This window comes from Dermacentor andersoni, chromosome 1 (assembly GCF_023375885.2).
Source record: "Dermacentor andersoni chromosome 1, qqDerAnde1_hic_scaffold, whole genome shotgun sequence".
In the NCBI taxonomy this organism is placed as follows: Eukaryota; Metazoa; Arthropoda; class Arachnida; order Ixodida; family Ixodidae; genus Dermacentor; species Dermacentor andersoni.
The window spans coordinates 203,580,920-203,596,416 of record NC_092814.1 but is presented as its reverse complement, the minus strand read 5'-3'; the positions used below and the strand labels follow the sequence as shown (position 1 = coordinate 203,596,416).

Genomic DNA, 15,497 nt, shown 5'->3' with positions numbered 1-15,497 from the left:
CTGAACCACCCCCCAACGTGGTGTGCCAGACAGCAGCAGCAGCAGTGGGAAAGTCCAAGGAAGAGGCAAAGAAAGCTTTGCTTTAAAAGAAGACAGTGAAGCGCCAAACTACAAACTGTTTACCGACAGCCTCAGATAGCGGCAAGTCCTACGCTGGACAAACAGCACATTGTATTAATGACAACCGAGACTGAGGGAGCATGCTAATTGTATTGGTAAGTGTGACAATGTGCATTTTCCTGCACACTGTAAAGCCTGTCATTGTACACCATGCTTTAAACAAGTTTGGATTCCTGGCAAAAGTAGGGAACAAACTGCCAGGAAGTTGTTGGAAGCATTCTATATTAAAAAGAAAGGGTCTGATTGTGTTAGCGATACATCTATCGTATTGTATTCTGCAGACATGTTCTCTCTTCAATATATGCTATCATGAACATGCTGTTCTACGTCACACCTTGGCTCTCTGCGCACACGCGGAAGTGATCTTTTTTTCCGTGTGTTTCAGAGGCTGTCAGTAAACAGTTGGTAGTTTGGCACTTCCCTGTCTTCTTTTTTCTGTCCCTTTTCACAGAATGTATTTCACACCACATTCAAGTATACCTAGAAAAAGAAAGCAGAGAAGACACTTTTTGAGGGAGACAAAAGGGGAGAACGTGTGCAAGCCCATAAGGAACATGTGAGCTGAAGTGCCAGGAGTAGAATAACATGCACCGAATTAGGCTGAACAAAGATGCACGTCATAAATATATAATATGGCAATACCATGCTCTGATGAGAGCATCACTTTTCAACAAAAACCATCTGTAGATTAAAAAAAGAAATGGCAGGCTGAATGTGCAAAGCAAAAAGCTTTAAATGGCAGCAAAGAAATTATTTATGATGAAAAACAGAGTCAGGGCTTGTACAGAACATTTGGGCCAATTTACAAAGACAATTAAAGGCTTTCAAGGATTGAAGCCATTGTAGCGCAAAGAAACACTGACAAAGAGGACGGGACACAACGGGTGCCCGTGGTGTCCTGTCCTCTTCTTTAAATAAAGTTGTTTCCATCCATTCAATAGATATCAACCAACTCACCCAAGAATAAGTTTTATCGATTTCAAGGATGCTGAAGGCCAATATTCAGAGAGGGAGAAACAAACTTATTCATACACATACACTGAAAACTCCTTCTTAGCTGTAATTTCTTGCAGCAAAGTTGATTTTCCCATTGCAATGACTTCATATGCTTTCTGGCATGATGGTTAGTAGTGTCCGACACCAGTCAAAATATTTGTCATGTTAATGCCAAATGGCTGAAACTTACTTTCTGCCAGGCCTTTCTAGAGCCTAGGGCACAAAAATGGAGCCACGATGGCGGCAATGTAAACCAGCAAGCAAAACAACAAAATGGTGGCCTGGCTTGGTCACTTGATCTGGTTTTGGCTAGATCCCCAATGGCAATGGTGATTTAAACAAGCCTATTGTTGGTGGCTGTGGACACGCCACATTGCAGTGGTTTAGCAACACTCCCAAAAGAAAATAATCTGGGATTGTTTCCCAACAGACAGTGTCCATGGCATAACCACAATGTGGAGTTTGTTGCTTTGAAAGCTCAAAAGTTTCCCTCAACCCCAGTTTTCAAGAAAGTCAAGAAAAATGCACATTTATTTGTAAGGAGTTTTAAGGCACATTCACGTTTGTTGGTAAAGGGGGCCTAACTGTATCAGCTGAACTTTGGTGAGAATGTACCATGATACCGACAACAAAAGCATATGCATTGCAAAAAATGGAAAAACAAACCTCAGTTCTCTCGTCCTTCACTTTGTCATAGACAAACTTGGCCACAACCATACATAGGTCACATGTGTCATCTGAGACTTTCTTGGGTGGAACAACTGGCATGGATACATTTGCTGGAATTGTAACATGCACAAAAGGGATGTATTAATAGAGTACCAACACCATAATAATGCACTATCGTGAGGTAAAGTTCGAAAACCCAGGTGTTGCAATTTTTTTTTTTTTTACTTTGCAGCCTCAACATGCAGTTTGAAATCTAGCGGTCTATTTCATGAACAGTCCGCTACTGGTCCATTTCACGAGAACTGTAAAACTTAAATGGGTCGCATTAAAAAGAAAAATCACTGACTTGGTAAAAACCAGACATTTGTACTTGTAGTGATACTATTGTTGGTATGTACCACAAGCAAAAGATACTGCATAGGCCTACCTCTATGCAGGCCCCCCCCCCCCTTTTTTTTTTGCAGCTAGCTAATATTTAAATATTGATCTACCTTTTCATGTTCGACTGACAAAATAGAATGTGGCTGCAAAAGAGTCTTACAAGTATCATCCTGCTGCCAACTCCACAAAGCTACCAACCAACCAACCTGCAGGCACAAGGAATTTGTCAACAAACTACAAATAAAGGTGCAGTGACATCCCACTCACTTGAGGCACAGAAGCCCAGTTGCTGACAGATCTGCTCAGGGGTGAACTCCTGAAGGACGAGGGATATGACCATATCCACGTAGGTGTTGATCGTGCTGATGCACTTGTCCCTGCTGCTGCTTGGGAACAACTGACAAAGTTTCTCAACTATCCGCTTGACTTCTTCCTGTACAGATTCACAGCAGAACATAGCACTGTGTACTATGCATATACTTTTAATTCAAATTTGGAGGTGCACACTTGTAAGCCTGGTGCCAAAGCTGCTTGGTACCAATAAGGTAGCTCATTCCACGAAACACCAATGAGAAATCCCCAAGAGCAGAAATATTAATGCCCAGGTGCAGTTATATATCAGTAACAGCTTCAAGATTTGCCTTATGCATGCCACGAAGGTGAAAGGACGACAAGTGCAGCTGGCATTTGGGCTATGTACGAGCCACATGCGACAAAAACACAGTGTCAAATGAAGTAAAACAAAGTTAAGCTTATGCAAATTTTTGCATCGCTACTTGTAATAAAAAAATATGTATATATGGCATTTCATGCTCCAAGTTCCTCCACTAACATAAACAGCTGTGATGCGGATATCAGCTACCCATTTGGAATGACCAACTAGTAGTATTCACTAATGCAGCCTTTACTGTCCTTATGCAATGAGCACTGTACACTATTTCCGCTCTGCTAATTTATCCAAGCACGTGTGATCAGCAAGTGGCAACCTTGGAACTGCCGTGTCTATTATAATGAACAGTACTTTGGTGCCCTTGCTTGCCTTTCAGCTGCAGGTTAATATTACAAAATTATTTCCACGCAACTACTTCCACCCCAATGCCAGGATATATTGTTATCTTTACTTGTGCTGTTGTACATGCAATTCACCTCGAACTTGCGTGCAGCCTCAGTACGATATGACAGACATTTAGATGCATTCAGACGGTTCACAGCAAGATGAGGTGTCTACAGGACAGTGTATTCCGACAACTGCGGGCTCTTTTTCATATGAGCACTTCTCAATGCTATAGCTATCAGCAGAATACAGAAATAACAGCCAAGTGTCATGATTCTTCCAAGGCACAAATCATTTCTACGTGCAAAATTGTGCCTTGTAGCAAAGAAAATGAAAAAGCACATCATGTCCTAGCTCAACTGGGCATTATAGGCAGCTAATATCAAGCATTAAAATTGTTCTCAGCAAGTTAAGGCAGAAAGTACTCAAACAAAAGGATGCACATCTCTCTTAAAGAAACTTTTAATGCACAAGCATAAAACTGGATTCATAGAATGTAGTATTGCAACACTGTTGATGAAATTTAAGTGTAACATGAAAAAAAGACAGAGCCACAAACCTCAGTTTCTTTCTTCTTGAGCTCATCATAGAAGAATTCAACAGTTATCTTGCAGTATTCGCAATCTGGCGAGTCCAAAACAGCCCCAGCTTTCGGGGGCAGTGCTACCAAAAAAGAAAAATATTGCAGAGATGACTAGGCCGATTTTTGTACAAAATAACCTAGAGATCACACCTCAAACTAAAGCTTTTTAAAGCAGCAATACAACTGGCTGGATTTCCAGTTTTCCTATCTATTATATAGCATTTAAAATCTACTCCCTGGTCTGGCAGGGCAAAAATAAAGCTTGCTATAATGCTCCGTATAACTAAAACCCTGCAAACGTCTTTTCTTTCTCTTTCAAGTCAAGATGCAATTATAAAGCATTTAATCTCTACAGTTGGTAGATTACCGTCACACACCACAAAATACAGACTGAATAAGGCTGAAGAAAAACATACTCTCACCAACACAAAAAAAAGAATAAAAGAAAAGCCAGGTTCTTCCCTCACCAGATGAGCTTTCGTCAACGCCTCAATTATAACAGATTGAACAAGGAGTACCATATTTAGTATGCAAGCATGGTTCACAAAGAGGCCTTCCACCAGCAAACAGGGGCCGTATTCTACAACGGTTCGCTTTGGAACTGGTTCGGTCTGGCTGTTACGTCAAGGTGACGTCACTCGGAGAAAGAGTGGAATATCGCGGCGCGAGGGAGATCAATGAACGAGCGGTGTTCTGTCGCAAGGTCACGTCATCATTTTTGTTCTTTGTTTGTACATTGGGGACAATATAATAATTGACAGACATTGCTAGTTCGGAAAAAAAATATTGGTTTGTGCACAACACTTGCACATTTAATTTCCAGTAATAACTGTGCTTCCAACGCAGACAGCTAGTGGATTAATTTTATCTGCGTTGCTTTATGTATTTTTTTGCTGCTAGGTGGTGCGCCATATGTTAAAGGGCCCTTGAAACGGTCAAACAAATTTTGTAGACGCATAGGGTACAGCTACAGTTAATCATTCGCATCACGATTTGTGTGAAGCGTCTCATATTAAGAGAGTGACGGACGATTACAAGTTACGCTCCTCCATATACATGCATTTTCTCCTCAACTCGTTCGCCAAGTGATCGGGGCTAAGCTTCGTCTTCACTGGCTTTGCGTCATGATGGCACGTCACGTCGTTGACTTCCAGTTCTCTAGGAGCGAGCACACAAAGCTTCTCCAAACTTTCCGCCAGCTGCTTGGAATTCGACCCCAAGCAACAGCTATCGAAGCAGTGTGCTTTGCGAGCATTCTGTCACAGCGCCAAACGTGTCTGGTATTCCGGTAACTAAAGGCGACCTCGGTGTTTCGATGGATGGCTGGAGGCATAAACTCAAGCTGATGAAGGAACATTAGCGTAGACATATGTGAGCAGGCTGATCAGTCTGCATGGTGCAGCCACCTGTTCTCACAGAGCTTAACCAGCCAAACAAAGTGCTAATATTGCTCTAACCAAGTGAACAGCATTTTAAGCATTTACAAAAACAATGTGTTAACGATTACATTCCTGCGAAAAATTTACACCAGCAGCAAAGAAGAATACATTTCGTTATTGCTACTGCGTGTAGTTGAGCTCTGTGCCACCAGGTGGCTGCACCAGGCAGACCATTCACATTTGTGCTTTTGCTCATCCCATGAAATGGCACGGCCAAATGGCCAGGCCCCGTCCCCTTGCGCTTGCGTTTACCCAAATACCGGACTCTCGAAACGCTATTGCGGTAATAATCCTCCGGTGTAAAGTGACGGCTGCAAATGCGCAAATCCTGGTGCCGGTCAGATAGCAGCAGTCCGATGCGCTGCAGCCAGTCCACTCGTCTGCTGTCTTGCGGAGGGACACAATGTCGCAGCTTGACATATTCCCAGTCGCTACGTTTACAGCCCGTAATGCAACAAAGCCGAATCATGCTACTCGCGAAAAGATTGAGACGGACTCTGATCGCGGAGCTCTCATCAAAATGGAGCACACTGTAACACAAGCAGGTGACGCTTGCTGCGTGCTGGAAGTGCTTAAGTGTAGTGAGAAATTGTTCTTGTTCATTGTCTTTCTGTTACTTTCTTTTCATAGAAACAAATTAACTAACATTCCAACTATTATGAACATTTGTTCACCATAAAGTTGGAAAAATTATTGATGACGTGCCCTGGGCAGTCAATCGGATAGCTCGCCCTACTAATGCCACAGAGGCAAATGACGTCAAATGGGTAGAGGTGGATTAAAATTCAGCCAAGCGATGTGCTGTGATCAGCAGCGATGTACATATTTAAAACCTTATAATAAATTACACGCTTTACGCGGAGCACTTAGATGCGTCAATTAATGATCAGAAGGACCTACTCTAACGACTCGGTATGTTTGTACAAAATCGTCTAAATCGTTTCAGGGTCCATTTAAGCAATCAAAGCGGTTATCTGTGTGTAGGCCACGGCTCTAATAGGATTTTGTTTAGCTATGGCTGAGCTTCTTAGGGTGGACGATTGCGACTGAGAGTTCCATCCACACATCCCACAACTTCGAGAATCTTGGCGCAGTAGAGGAAGCGTTCTTGACTGCGCTTTTCTTCTGCAGTGTGGAGAGAAATCTCACACCCCTTTTTGTTTTCCCTCAACCGTAATGACCCTAGCGACGGCGGTAATGATGCGACTGACTAACGGTTGCAACAACCCAATAGCTTCTACATTGCAGACGCACTGTTGAAAACAACCCGTAGCAAAAAAAAAAAAAAAAAAAAAACGTAGCGTGCACAGCACTTGCGTCGCAGTGTCAACGCTATGAAATCTTGTGGTCCGCAATATTCTAGCTCGTCGCAAATTTATCGCATTCTGTTTTTGGGGCACCTAAAATGCCTTCAGGTCTCGCCTTTGCTCAAGTCATGTGTCACACCGTTTCCTCTCGTCATGTTATTGTCTTTGGCCAACGTTCGCCAGCAACATAACCACAGAAGCCACTATCAGCATCCCTCTCGTCACGCGGGCCAGCGTGAGACTAGCAGATGGCCACGGTCGCCCTAGTAACCCTCAAGATCATGCTCGCCACCGCCCGCGACCCTCGAGCGAACCACTTCTCTGCAGTTCCTCTTGTAGCAGACGATGGGTTCCTTTCCAGATGATTGACAACCTGTATGACGACAACAAAATTTGTTGTCACGCCCACCAGGGATGACGACAAAGAAGCGACGACCAATGGCGTTCGTGAGAGCGAACCGATTCCAAAGCAAACCGTTACACAATACAATCCCAGCACAAATGTGTGCTTCAGTAGAGTGTTGAATTGGGCTGGTTGGTACATTACTGAACTTGGAGCAAACAGCACTAGAAAACAGGATAGTGACGAAAGAAGACGAACACAGCGCTGACGAGAGGAGTGAATGGAGTGCGCACACGGCTTCCGGTGACTTGGCTATCGCTTATCAGAGATGGCAGCATGTCCTTTTCACATGCTGTCGTGGAAGGAGCTGTTCCACTGGCAAGCCAATGCTGGGAGTGGCGGCCACTCACTTCACCACAGTCTGCATGCACGCCTCATTTGCGCAAAACACGGTTGAGAGTGCTACAATACGATTGCGCATGAGTGCAGTAACGTCTTTTTTTTTTCATATTTTACAGGCTTTCTTATAGCCGGAAAAAAGCAGTGATGGTCTTGCCACAAACCTGTACAACTTACTGGCTACCCTATTATCACACGTGCACTGCAGACACAAATTGTGGCACGCTGGCGCATGACCACCAGGAGCACGCCAAAGGCTCATTCACACTGGCAACTCGCAGAGGTCGCAAATATTCTAGTACAATCAAGTCGCAAAGCGACCGCTCACAAACAGCCGCAAATGTATGTTTTTGTCCAAAAAGCACCCACTGAACAATTTTCCTGTCGCGCGACTGTGATGCCCCGTCCACACGGGACAATTGCCTGGTCGGCGACCACATCAGCAACCGAAAATTCTACATGACAGAAAAAAGGCCTCCTTGTACTGATCAGTTCGAGACAGATTTTCACCACCGAAAAAAAAGCTTCACTTGTTGCAAGCCAATCAGAGCATGGGATTTGAACAGGACGGAGGGGATAGGGGCAGACGCAGCTCTCAGTTGTAAAGATCCAGTAAACTATTTTGCAAATGGTGCAGGTATGGCCAGTCATGCCATTGTTTGCAAGTATATTTGCTGGTGTTTTGCGCATCTGTGCCATGCTTCGTGTGAAGAGAAGTTTCCAGGACGAGTGTACTGTGCAGTACATGGACGTTATGTGCATTAAAATAGCTGTAGAAACGCACATGTGTTTCCCATGTTGTTATGAGACAAATCAGGCTTTCACCATGAGTATGTAGCATTTTTTTCCTCTGCACAGTTGCATTGGAGAAAATGAACGCGGTCATTCCAGCCCATTGTAAAATTAATTGCTCTGCAATGTAAGAACACGGTTTATCCAATGTGTATATACAAGTGTAGTGCAATGCAACTAGCGAGCGCTAACAACGCCTTGCCCTACATAGCGAAAAGTCGAGACCAGAAGTACAGTCATACATGCACTGTAGCTATGAGCTCGACCAACACAACATTGATGGCTAGCATACCGTCATTGTAGCTACAGAGGCTACAGTTAAGAGTGTTTGTGACGCTAAAGAGGCACGAAGCCAAATGACATGCAAGTGCGATTCAAGATTTTTACGGATGTTCATTACCGTATTTGCCCACATAATCTAATGTCTGGAATTGTTGTGTGTAGTGTATTTCATTTTTCTGTTTTATAGACACATACGAAACATTCTTGCACTAACCATGAATTCAGAACAAACCTATGAGAAGTGACCTGGCGATTTTCAGCGCATCTAGTGAGCTGGTGGGCAGCAACAAGCATTTCACGCGGCAAGAGATCCAGTCTGAATTCACCCATTTTGCCGCCGATTATCGCGCGGTTCCTTGCATGATGGAAAGTTTCTCGGTGTGAGCGTGCCATAAAATCGAGCAGTGGGCGACTGACCCAAAACAGTTGCTTTTCGACCAAAAGTGGCCATTTACAACTGTTTGCAAGTGGTCACTTTGTGACTTGAGTGCACTACCAGAATACCATATAGACTAGTGAAGGGCTGCACTTTCTTTCACAATTTTGACGAGGTGCGGCCTGTGCACAGGACTAGACCTTTTGGTCAAAATGGTGCCGGCACAGCTGCCGACTCGAGCACACCCCAGATCTTGTGCACACCCTGCCTCTGGCCATCTAGTAGCTGCAAGAGAAAAGTACACTGTACAAAAATTTGCCGATGTGCACGCGCAGCATCGAAGCACCGAATGCGATTGCTTCTGCGTTGGAATTTTTTTTTTCCAAAATTTTGGGACGCCAAGTTGGAGGTGCAGCCCTTACACGAGTGCGGGGCTTACACGAGTCTATGCGGTATTTGCAACCAACTTGGTCGCACAACCTCTGCGAGTCGCCAGAGTGAATGAGCCCCAAGTGTGCATCACATAAACCATTTCCCACACTTAATGTACAGCGCAGCAGATGCAAACCTGGCATGCTTTGCTGGTTGCTGCTGGCCACAGTACAATATGCCATAGGCACGAAAAAAAAAAGATTACGTGGACCACACAGGTGTCACAGCTAAGTGGTGCAGAGAAGTTTTGAAATCTCCAAGGGCAAGTCACATTTATGCACATTTTCTGAGTAGTTACATGCTAAAATAAGGGCGTCCAGGGCATTCACGAAGAATGTGTCTGCTCTCCTTAAGCCAATTTGATTTTCTACTCAAAAGATAGACGGTTAAAACTCCCGCTAACAGCCACTCGAACGAACTACTAACAGCCATTCGGACAACATGAGAACAGTGTACGCTAGCGTAGTTTGATCCTGATGCTGCTTCCCTCTGCAACATCTATTTTATATAAATGCTTGCGAAAATTTATAAATGCACACGTTTGAGACAAATAGACCTGTACATAGCTGCTTTGAGGCTTCCTGGTACAACTTCACGCGAGTGCTTGCAGGCAGATGGCCCTTTTCTGGGGTCAAACATGAGTGGTAAGCATGTGCTTCCATGAGCAACTCAGTGGAACCCACCCCTTAATTCTTTGTATAATAACATTAGCCTGGCCATAGCCACAACGCTTTTCTACAATATAAATGTTATTCAAGCAACTGCTCGTCACTCTGCTTTCCATACAGTTAACAGAAATTTGCAAAAAACTATACAAATAGTATGCACATTCTCATCTACAGATTTTTTCGGAATTCTGCATGCATTTCTGCCCAAGCTTGTGGCAACGCTGCTTAAAGGCAAAGTGCCTCATTCACTTTTCATTTGTTCACTGGGTGCATCCTTCCACTCTGCATTCGTCTTGCCTCTCAATTTTAATAGACTGCTTGGCATGTCTTCAGGTTCTTTCACACAGCAGTTGCACTTCAGCCAGCGTCTTGTTTCACACAGCTGCATTCTAAGTGATATGCATGTGTACCCTACCACAAAAAAAGTGAAGGCAGTAGGTCATTGCTAGCAATGGGACGCTGGCCTTTACAATTTGCATTCGAGTGCACATCTCGCTCTGTGTGTTATATCTGGTCTACAACAACGCATCAGCTGTTACATCGCAAACGGCCCGACCTGTAAGTGGACTCCATGTTACCGTGAAGCTACAGGATGCTTCAAATGAAAGCAACAGTGACAGCATTTGAACATGCCAAACAAGCTTGCTCCTAGGGCTCCCGTTTTGCACCAAAATTCTGCCAGGTTGCTTTTAATGCTTTATAACACTACTATATACTGTTAATTGTGCAAACTGTGTACGCGTACCTATATTTTGTTTTCCATTTTTCAGGAGTTGTAAAGGATGGTGTGGGTTGCAAGCAAGGGCAAGTAATGCACATGAAATTGTGGTATTTTGCTGTCATGCTAGACAGCCTATCATCAAATACTCACACATGCAAAGAGTTATTTCATGGCAAATGACGGCTGGGGCAACATCATGGGCCAAAAAATTGAGGATCACTTCTGCATTTTTGTCAACGAAGCTTCGACAGTTTTTTTCCGTTTCTGCAGGGAAGAGCTCACAAATTTGGTCAAGGACAAACTTCACGTCTTCCTGCAACACAAAGGTACACAGAACTGTAAGGTTGAGTAAAATCAAGCATGGCTACGCAATGGGCTCAAATGATTCATTACGTTTTACTTTGACAGAAAGCAAGAAAAAATATGAAAACTTCAAAATAACTTTACAACCTAATAAAAAACTTAGTGATGATACCAGATCTTCCACTGCAGGCATGTATCAAGATGGCCATTAAATAGTAACTACACTTCATTTCACAAGCTGTTTGCAGCGCTGTGGAAGGTAGGGGCCTCTTGCCCAATCAGGGCTGCAGGAGCACAGCGAATAGTCCGTCAAATATTTGAGCAGTTTAGGACTAGATTTAAAACACTAAACACAAAAATTTTAAACAGTTTCGAGTGACAATTTTAAAGTATAGAGAGCGCCTTCAATCAGTCAGGAAACTGATAGCAATGACCCGCACGAACACAGCTTTTCGGAGGCCTGTTACAAGGTGGTGATTCGCTGTCATTTGGCAACATGGCATCACCCGATTCTGTTGTGTCCTTTGTGTACCGTCCGTTGAATGTGTGCTCTTTCCCCAAGCTGGCGAAGCAGATAGCTTTAAACGTTTTTGAAGGGCTTCGCGTTGAGTGCGGAGGCAGTTCAAGCTTGAATTAACTTATCAAGAGGACTGCAAAACTCGCCCAGGTGAGTGATCGAATGCTCTACCAGTGGACAATTGAGACGGAGAAGGCGGGCAGAGTGTTGTCCCCAAAGAGGCGTTGTGGTGGAAAAGGCGGTGAGCGGACAAGAAAACTGGACGATTTTGAGCCGAGCGTGTTGCGAAGGGTGGTGCACAACTGGTTCCAGAGAGGGAAGCTTCCGACTCTCACCAAGGTGGTGCAGCATTTCAAAGAGCACGACAAGCTACTGACTGTGTCCACAGCAACGATGCAAAGGATGCTGAAGAAGCTCGGCTTCCGATACAAGAAACGGTCTCGGAATGCACTGATGATCGAAGCGACACACATCGTACAGTGTCGCCGCCGGTACCCAAGCCAGATAGCGGAGCTGTGACGCCAGGGTAGGCTAAAGTGGAAGAGCTATGTGGAGCATGTTCTCAATCAGGAAGATGAGATGAGAAAACTGGACCACATAATCGACGATGCTGTTGACCAAGGTCCTGCTGTTGTGATCAACCTGGAAGACGAAACAACCAGCGGTGCTGATCTCAGTTGCGACGAGGACGATGAATTGTGAACCCTTCTAATAGGATAACTTGAGTCATTTCTTGTGCGCACACAAGTCGAGATCATTCAGTATTTTCGCAGCGAGAGCAGCGAAAGTGAGAATGAGAACGTCTCCAGTGAGCTATGGCAGACGCCGTAGTGGAGGGCTCCAGATTAATTTTGGCTGCTTGTGTGTAGAAAAAGAAATGGGGCCAGTCCCTTTGGAACAGGTGTTGCCAATCCAAAAAGAAAACAAAACAAAAAGAAGATTTAAAAAAAAAGACAACAGCACCACCTGCTACGAAAATAAACAACCTAAATATTAGTACACTTCGTTTAACATAGATGGAGCCACTTGTCATTATCACGGAGTGACAGGCGCGCAATAGCACAATTTTCTGATGCGCTCCATCCTGATTGGCTAAGCAGCCCCTACCTTCCACAATGCTGCAAACAGCTTGTGAAACAAAGTATAGTGGTGTCCACATATTCGAAATTTTAGAATACCAGTTGAATATTAGCTTTTAATATTCATGTTCCATCTCTACATTTCAAAAACAAAAAAATAATCGAGAAATTTCCCATGCTTTCCTTGGCTTATTGTCTGTTAGCTTCATGCAAGTGTAAATAACAAAAATCTGGCCTCTTAGTCACCCTTGTCGCGCAAAAACTAAATAAGTAGTATAGGTAGGTTCAAAACTTTTTTAACATTCAAAATTTTATTAAACAAACAGAATATACTGCTGGCCATGCAGGAGCCAATGTGATTCGTTGCATTTGTTTCAATCTAGCCTGCGAGCGTGTGCCCAATTGTGTGCTTCTTAGCATGCTCCTGTCATAGCACAATTTAGCGCACAAGGTAAGCTCAGTCATCAGAATTAAGCTTTGCAAAAAATCTAACCTTGTGGTGTCAAGGGGCAAAGCTCACAGCCAGATTTGTAAGTAGTGAATTACATGTCCAGACATCATACAATTTTTCAGACTCCCTAGAGATTGCATATGCAAAAAAAAAAAAAAAAAAATCAGGCAGTCTAAAAAAAAATGAATGCATGCCTTTTACTGCCCTAGTGGTTTGAAAAATTTGTGCATTTGTTTTTGTACACCATTCCACTTGCATGTGATAATGTATGCTTGAAGTTCAGCTAGAGTCATGTATTGTACACTAACAGCAGCCTCATCAACACTTGCATCAACGCAGAGCACATCAGCAACACAGCCGCTGGGTCTTCATTTTTAGTTTCAGAATCGTCTGGATCGGTTGACGAAAAATTTTATTGTCTGTTCACTCTGCACAGAGGTGAAGCTCGTTATCAGTGCCGGTGAATCATTCAAATCTCATGTCAGTGGGAATTGCAACACCAGCAGTGCACAGGTCGTCGGTCACAAAGTCCATGGAAGGACACCGATCAGCCATGCTGTCATTATCTTCAGATGAAATCGCAGTCTGAGTACCGAGTGTAAAGCTCGCATGGCAGAAAGAATTGTGAAGCATGTTTTGTCATCGCCTTCCGTGCATCCAAAAGCATGCCAACAGCAGACCTGAGATCAATATAACTTTTGCCATTTCCAAGATCTTCACCTTCTTTTTGAGGAAAGCAAAATCGTCTGCTTGGAAATGCCGAACTACTTGCTCATGTCAGCTTGTGACCTGCTGCTCTCAACTTACTTGATGATAGCAGCTTTTTTTTTATTCATCGTCAACTTACAATACCCACGCTTCAAAGCCATTGGTGAGGATGACGACAGTGGAGTCACTGCCTTTGCTGACAGTGGCAAATCCTTTCAATAAAAAACATGGCACCGAACAGCAGGAAGCTTGGTAGCGAATGTCAAAGCACCTAGGCCTAGCACTGCAGAGCGCATGACAGCATAAAACGACCACATGACCATGCACTAAACACCATGTGGTCAAACACAAATGGCTATAGTGGCTACGACTGGCTAGGAGTGTGAGCAGATCAGCATGTGAGAGTGCTTGTTCGAGGCTGTGAGATAATCAAAATGGCAGTGGTGCTGGCATTAATGCTATTTCGAAACTGTGATCACGGCAAAAAGTCTGAAATATCAGACAACGAAAGGTTTCAGCGTGAAAATTTTAGATGTCCTTATACATTGGCTTTATGGTCACATGGTCCACATTATCTCTGCATATTTTCTACGTCTTGACACTCTTCAAAGGAGAGCTATGTTCTGCGACACGCACTTGGTAGCATGTTAACACAACGGTGACAATTAGTTCATGGCCTTTCGGCAGGTCAAATGTCACACTTCCGCCCCTCAATCTACCTGAAAGCTCCGCGCAATACTGATTTGTCCGAAAGCCACGAGATTTGCACAAGTGAGCCCAGTTGCTCCAACATCTATGCCATTCTACAGCTGATCTGTGTTATTATTCACCTTATGCATTATGATTCTCACCATAAAATTTTGTGCAGTACATTCTGGTAAACTTCTTTCTTGTAATTCTTGAAATATACAATACACAAACAAATTTAGTGAAAGTGCAGAATTACGAGCATTAAGACTCAGACATTTTGGTTTCGTAAGGAATGTCTAAAAAATTTGCATTGTGCAAGTGCGCTGCAAATCCTGTGAAAGCCACCATGCTATGAAGCAGTATGAAGGCAACCATTCCTTCATCAAGGTCACAGAGCCCACGTGTCAATTTAGCCAATTTAAGCCACCCACATGTCGCTTTTTAATAGTGAAGTGCGTTTAGAGGGTCATTTTCGAAGAAACTTTCTCAGCTTTGGCATTGCTAAACTGTCGTCAATTGTCCTGTCACATCGCTAAAAAGGTCACCAGGCACTAAATGGGAAAATTTGTCACTAAACTGACAAGAAAGTCCTGAAATCTAGCAATAAAATTGTTAAAATGGCAACACTAACAGTTTACTAGTGTACTATATTTTTACTGTTGGCAATGGTATTTTTGCAGTTAAACTGATTTTCTTAAAATGGTATTTGGGTAGCTGTAAGTAGACTGATTATATTCCTGATGGCTACTAACCATTTAGCAAGTAAATATTTCAAGGTTTTTTTTTAGTATTCAATTAAAAATAAGCTTTGTTTCTTTTTTGCACTTTAACAAAACACTAATTTCGGGCTCCAGGCAGTCTTTTAGAATTAACGTCTCAGCTATCAGGGCACCTAGAATCGTAATTTTTATTACAACATGTAGCTAAATGCGAATTCCACACACAATGGTAGGAGCAGGTTGTCACATTTTGATTTTAACTTATTTTTTCTTGCCTGTACATTAAACAATGAGCTAGCTACATTTTGAACACAACACTTTGAAGCGCTGTATAATTGTAATACATGTACTAAAAAATCACTCCTACCATAGCGAACCTTTTGCTTCCCGATATCAAGCTATGTGCCTAAAGCGATATTTTGGAAAGCAGTTCTTGCTCTATTGTTGCTGGAAACAATAGTAATTTAT

General features: G+C 43.3%; 1 protein-coding gene across 1 annotated transcript in view; it reads right to left on the bottom strand.

Moving 5' to 3' along the window:
• Positions 1–15,497, bottom strand: part of Sap-r (prosaposin) — a 122,578-nt gene that overhangs the window by 65,184 nt on the left and 41,897 nt on the right. Inside the window, exons 18-21 of the mRNA XM_055062983.2 lie at positions 10,713–10,875; positions 3,780–3,883; positions 2,434–2,599; positions 1,783–1,895 (exon numbers count right to left, since the gene is read on the bottom strand). Of these exons, the coding sequence (XP_054918958.2) occupies positions 1,783–1,895; positions 2,434–2,599; positions 3,780–3,883; positions 10,713–10,875 (546 nt within the window). The remainder of the gene's footprint in view (positions 1–1,782; positions 1,896–2,433; positions 2,600–3,779; positions 3,884–10,712; positions 10,876–15,497) is intronic.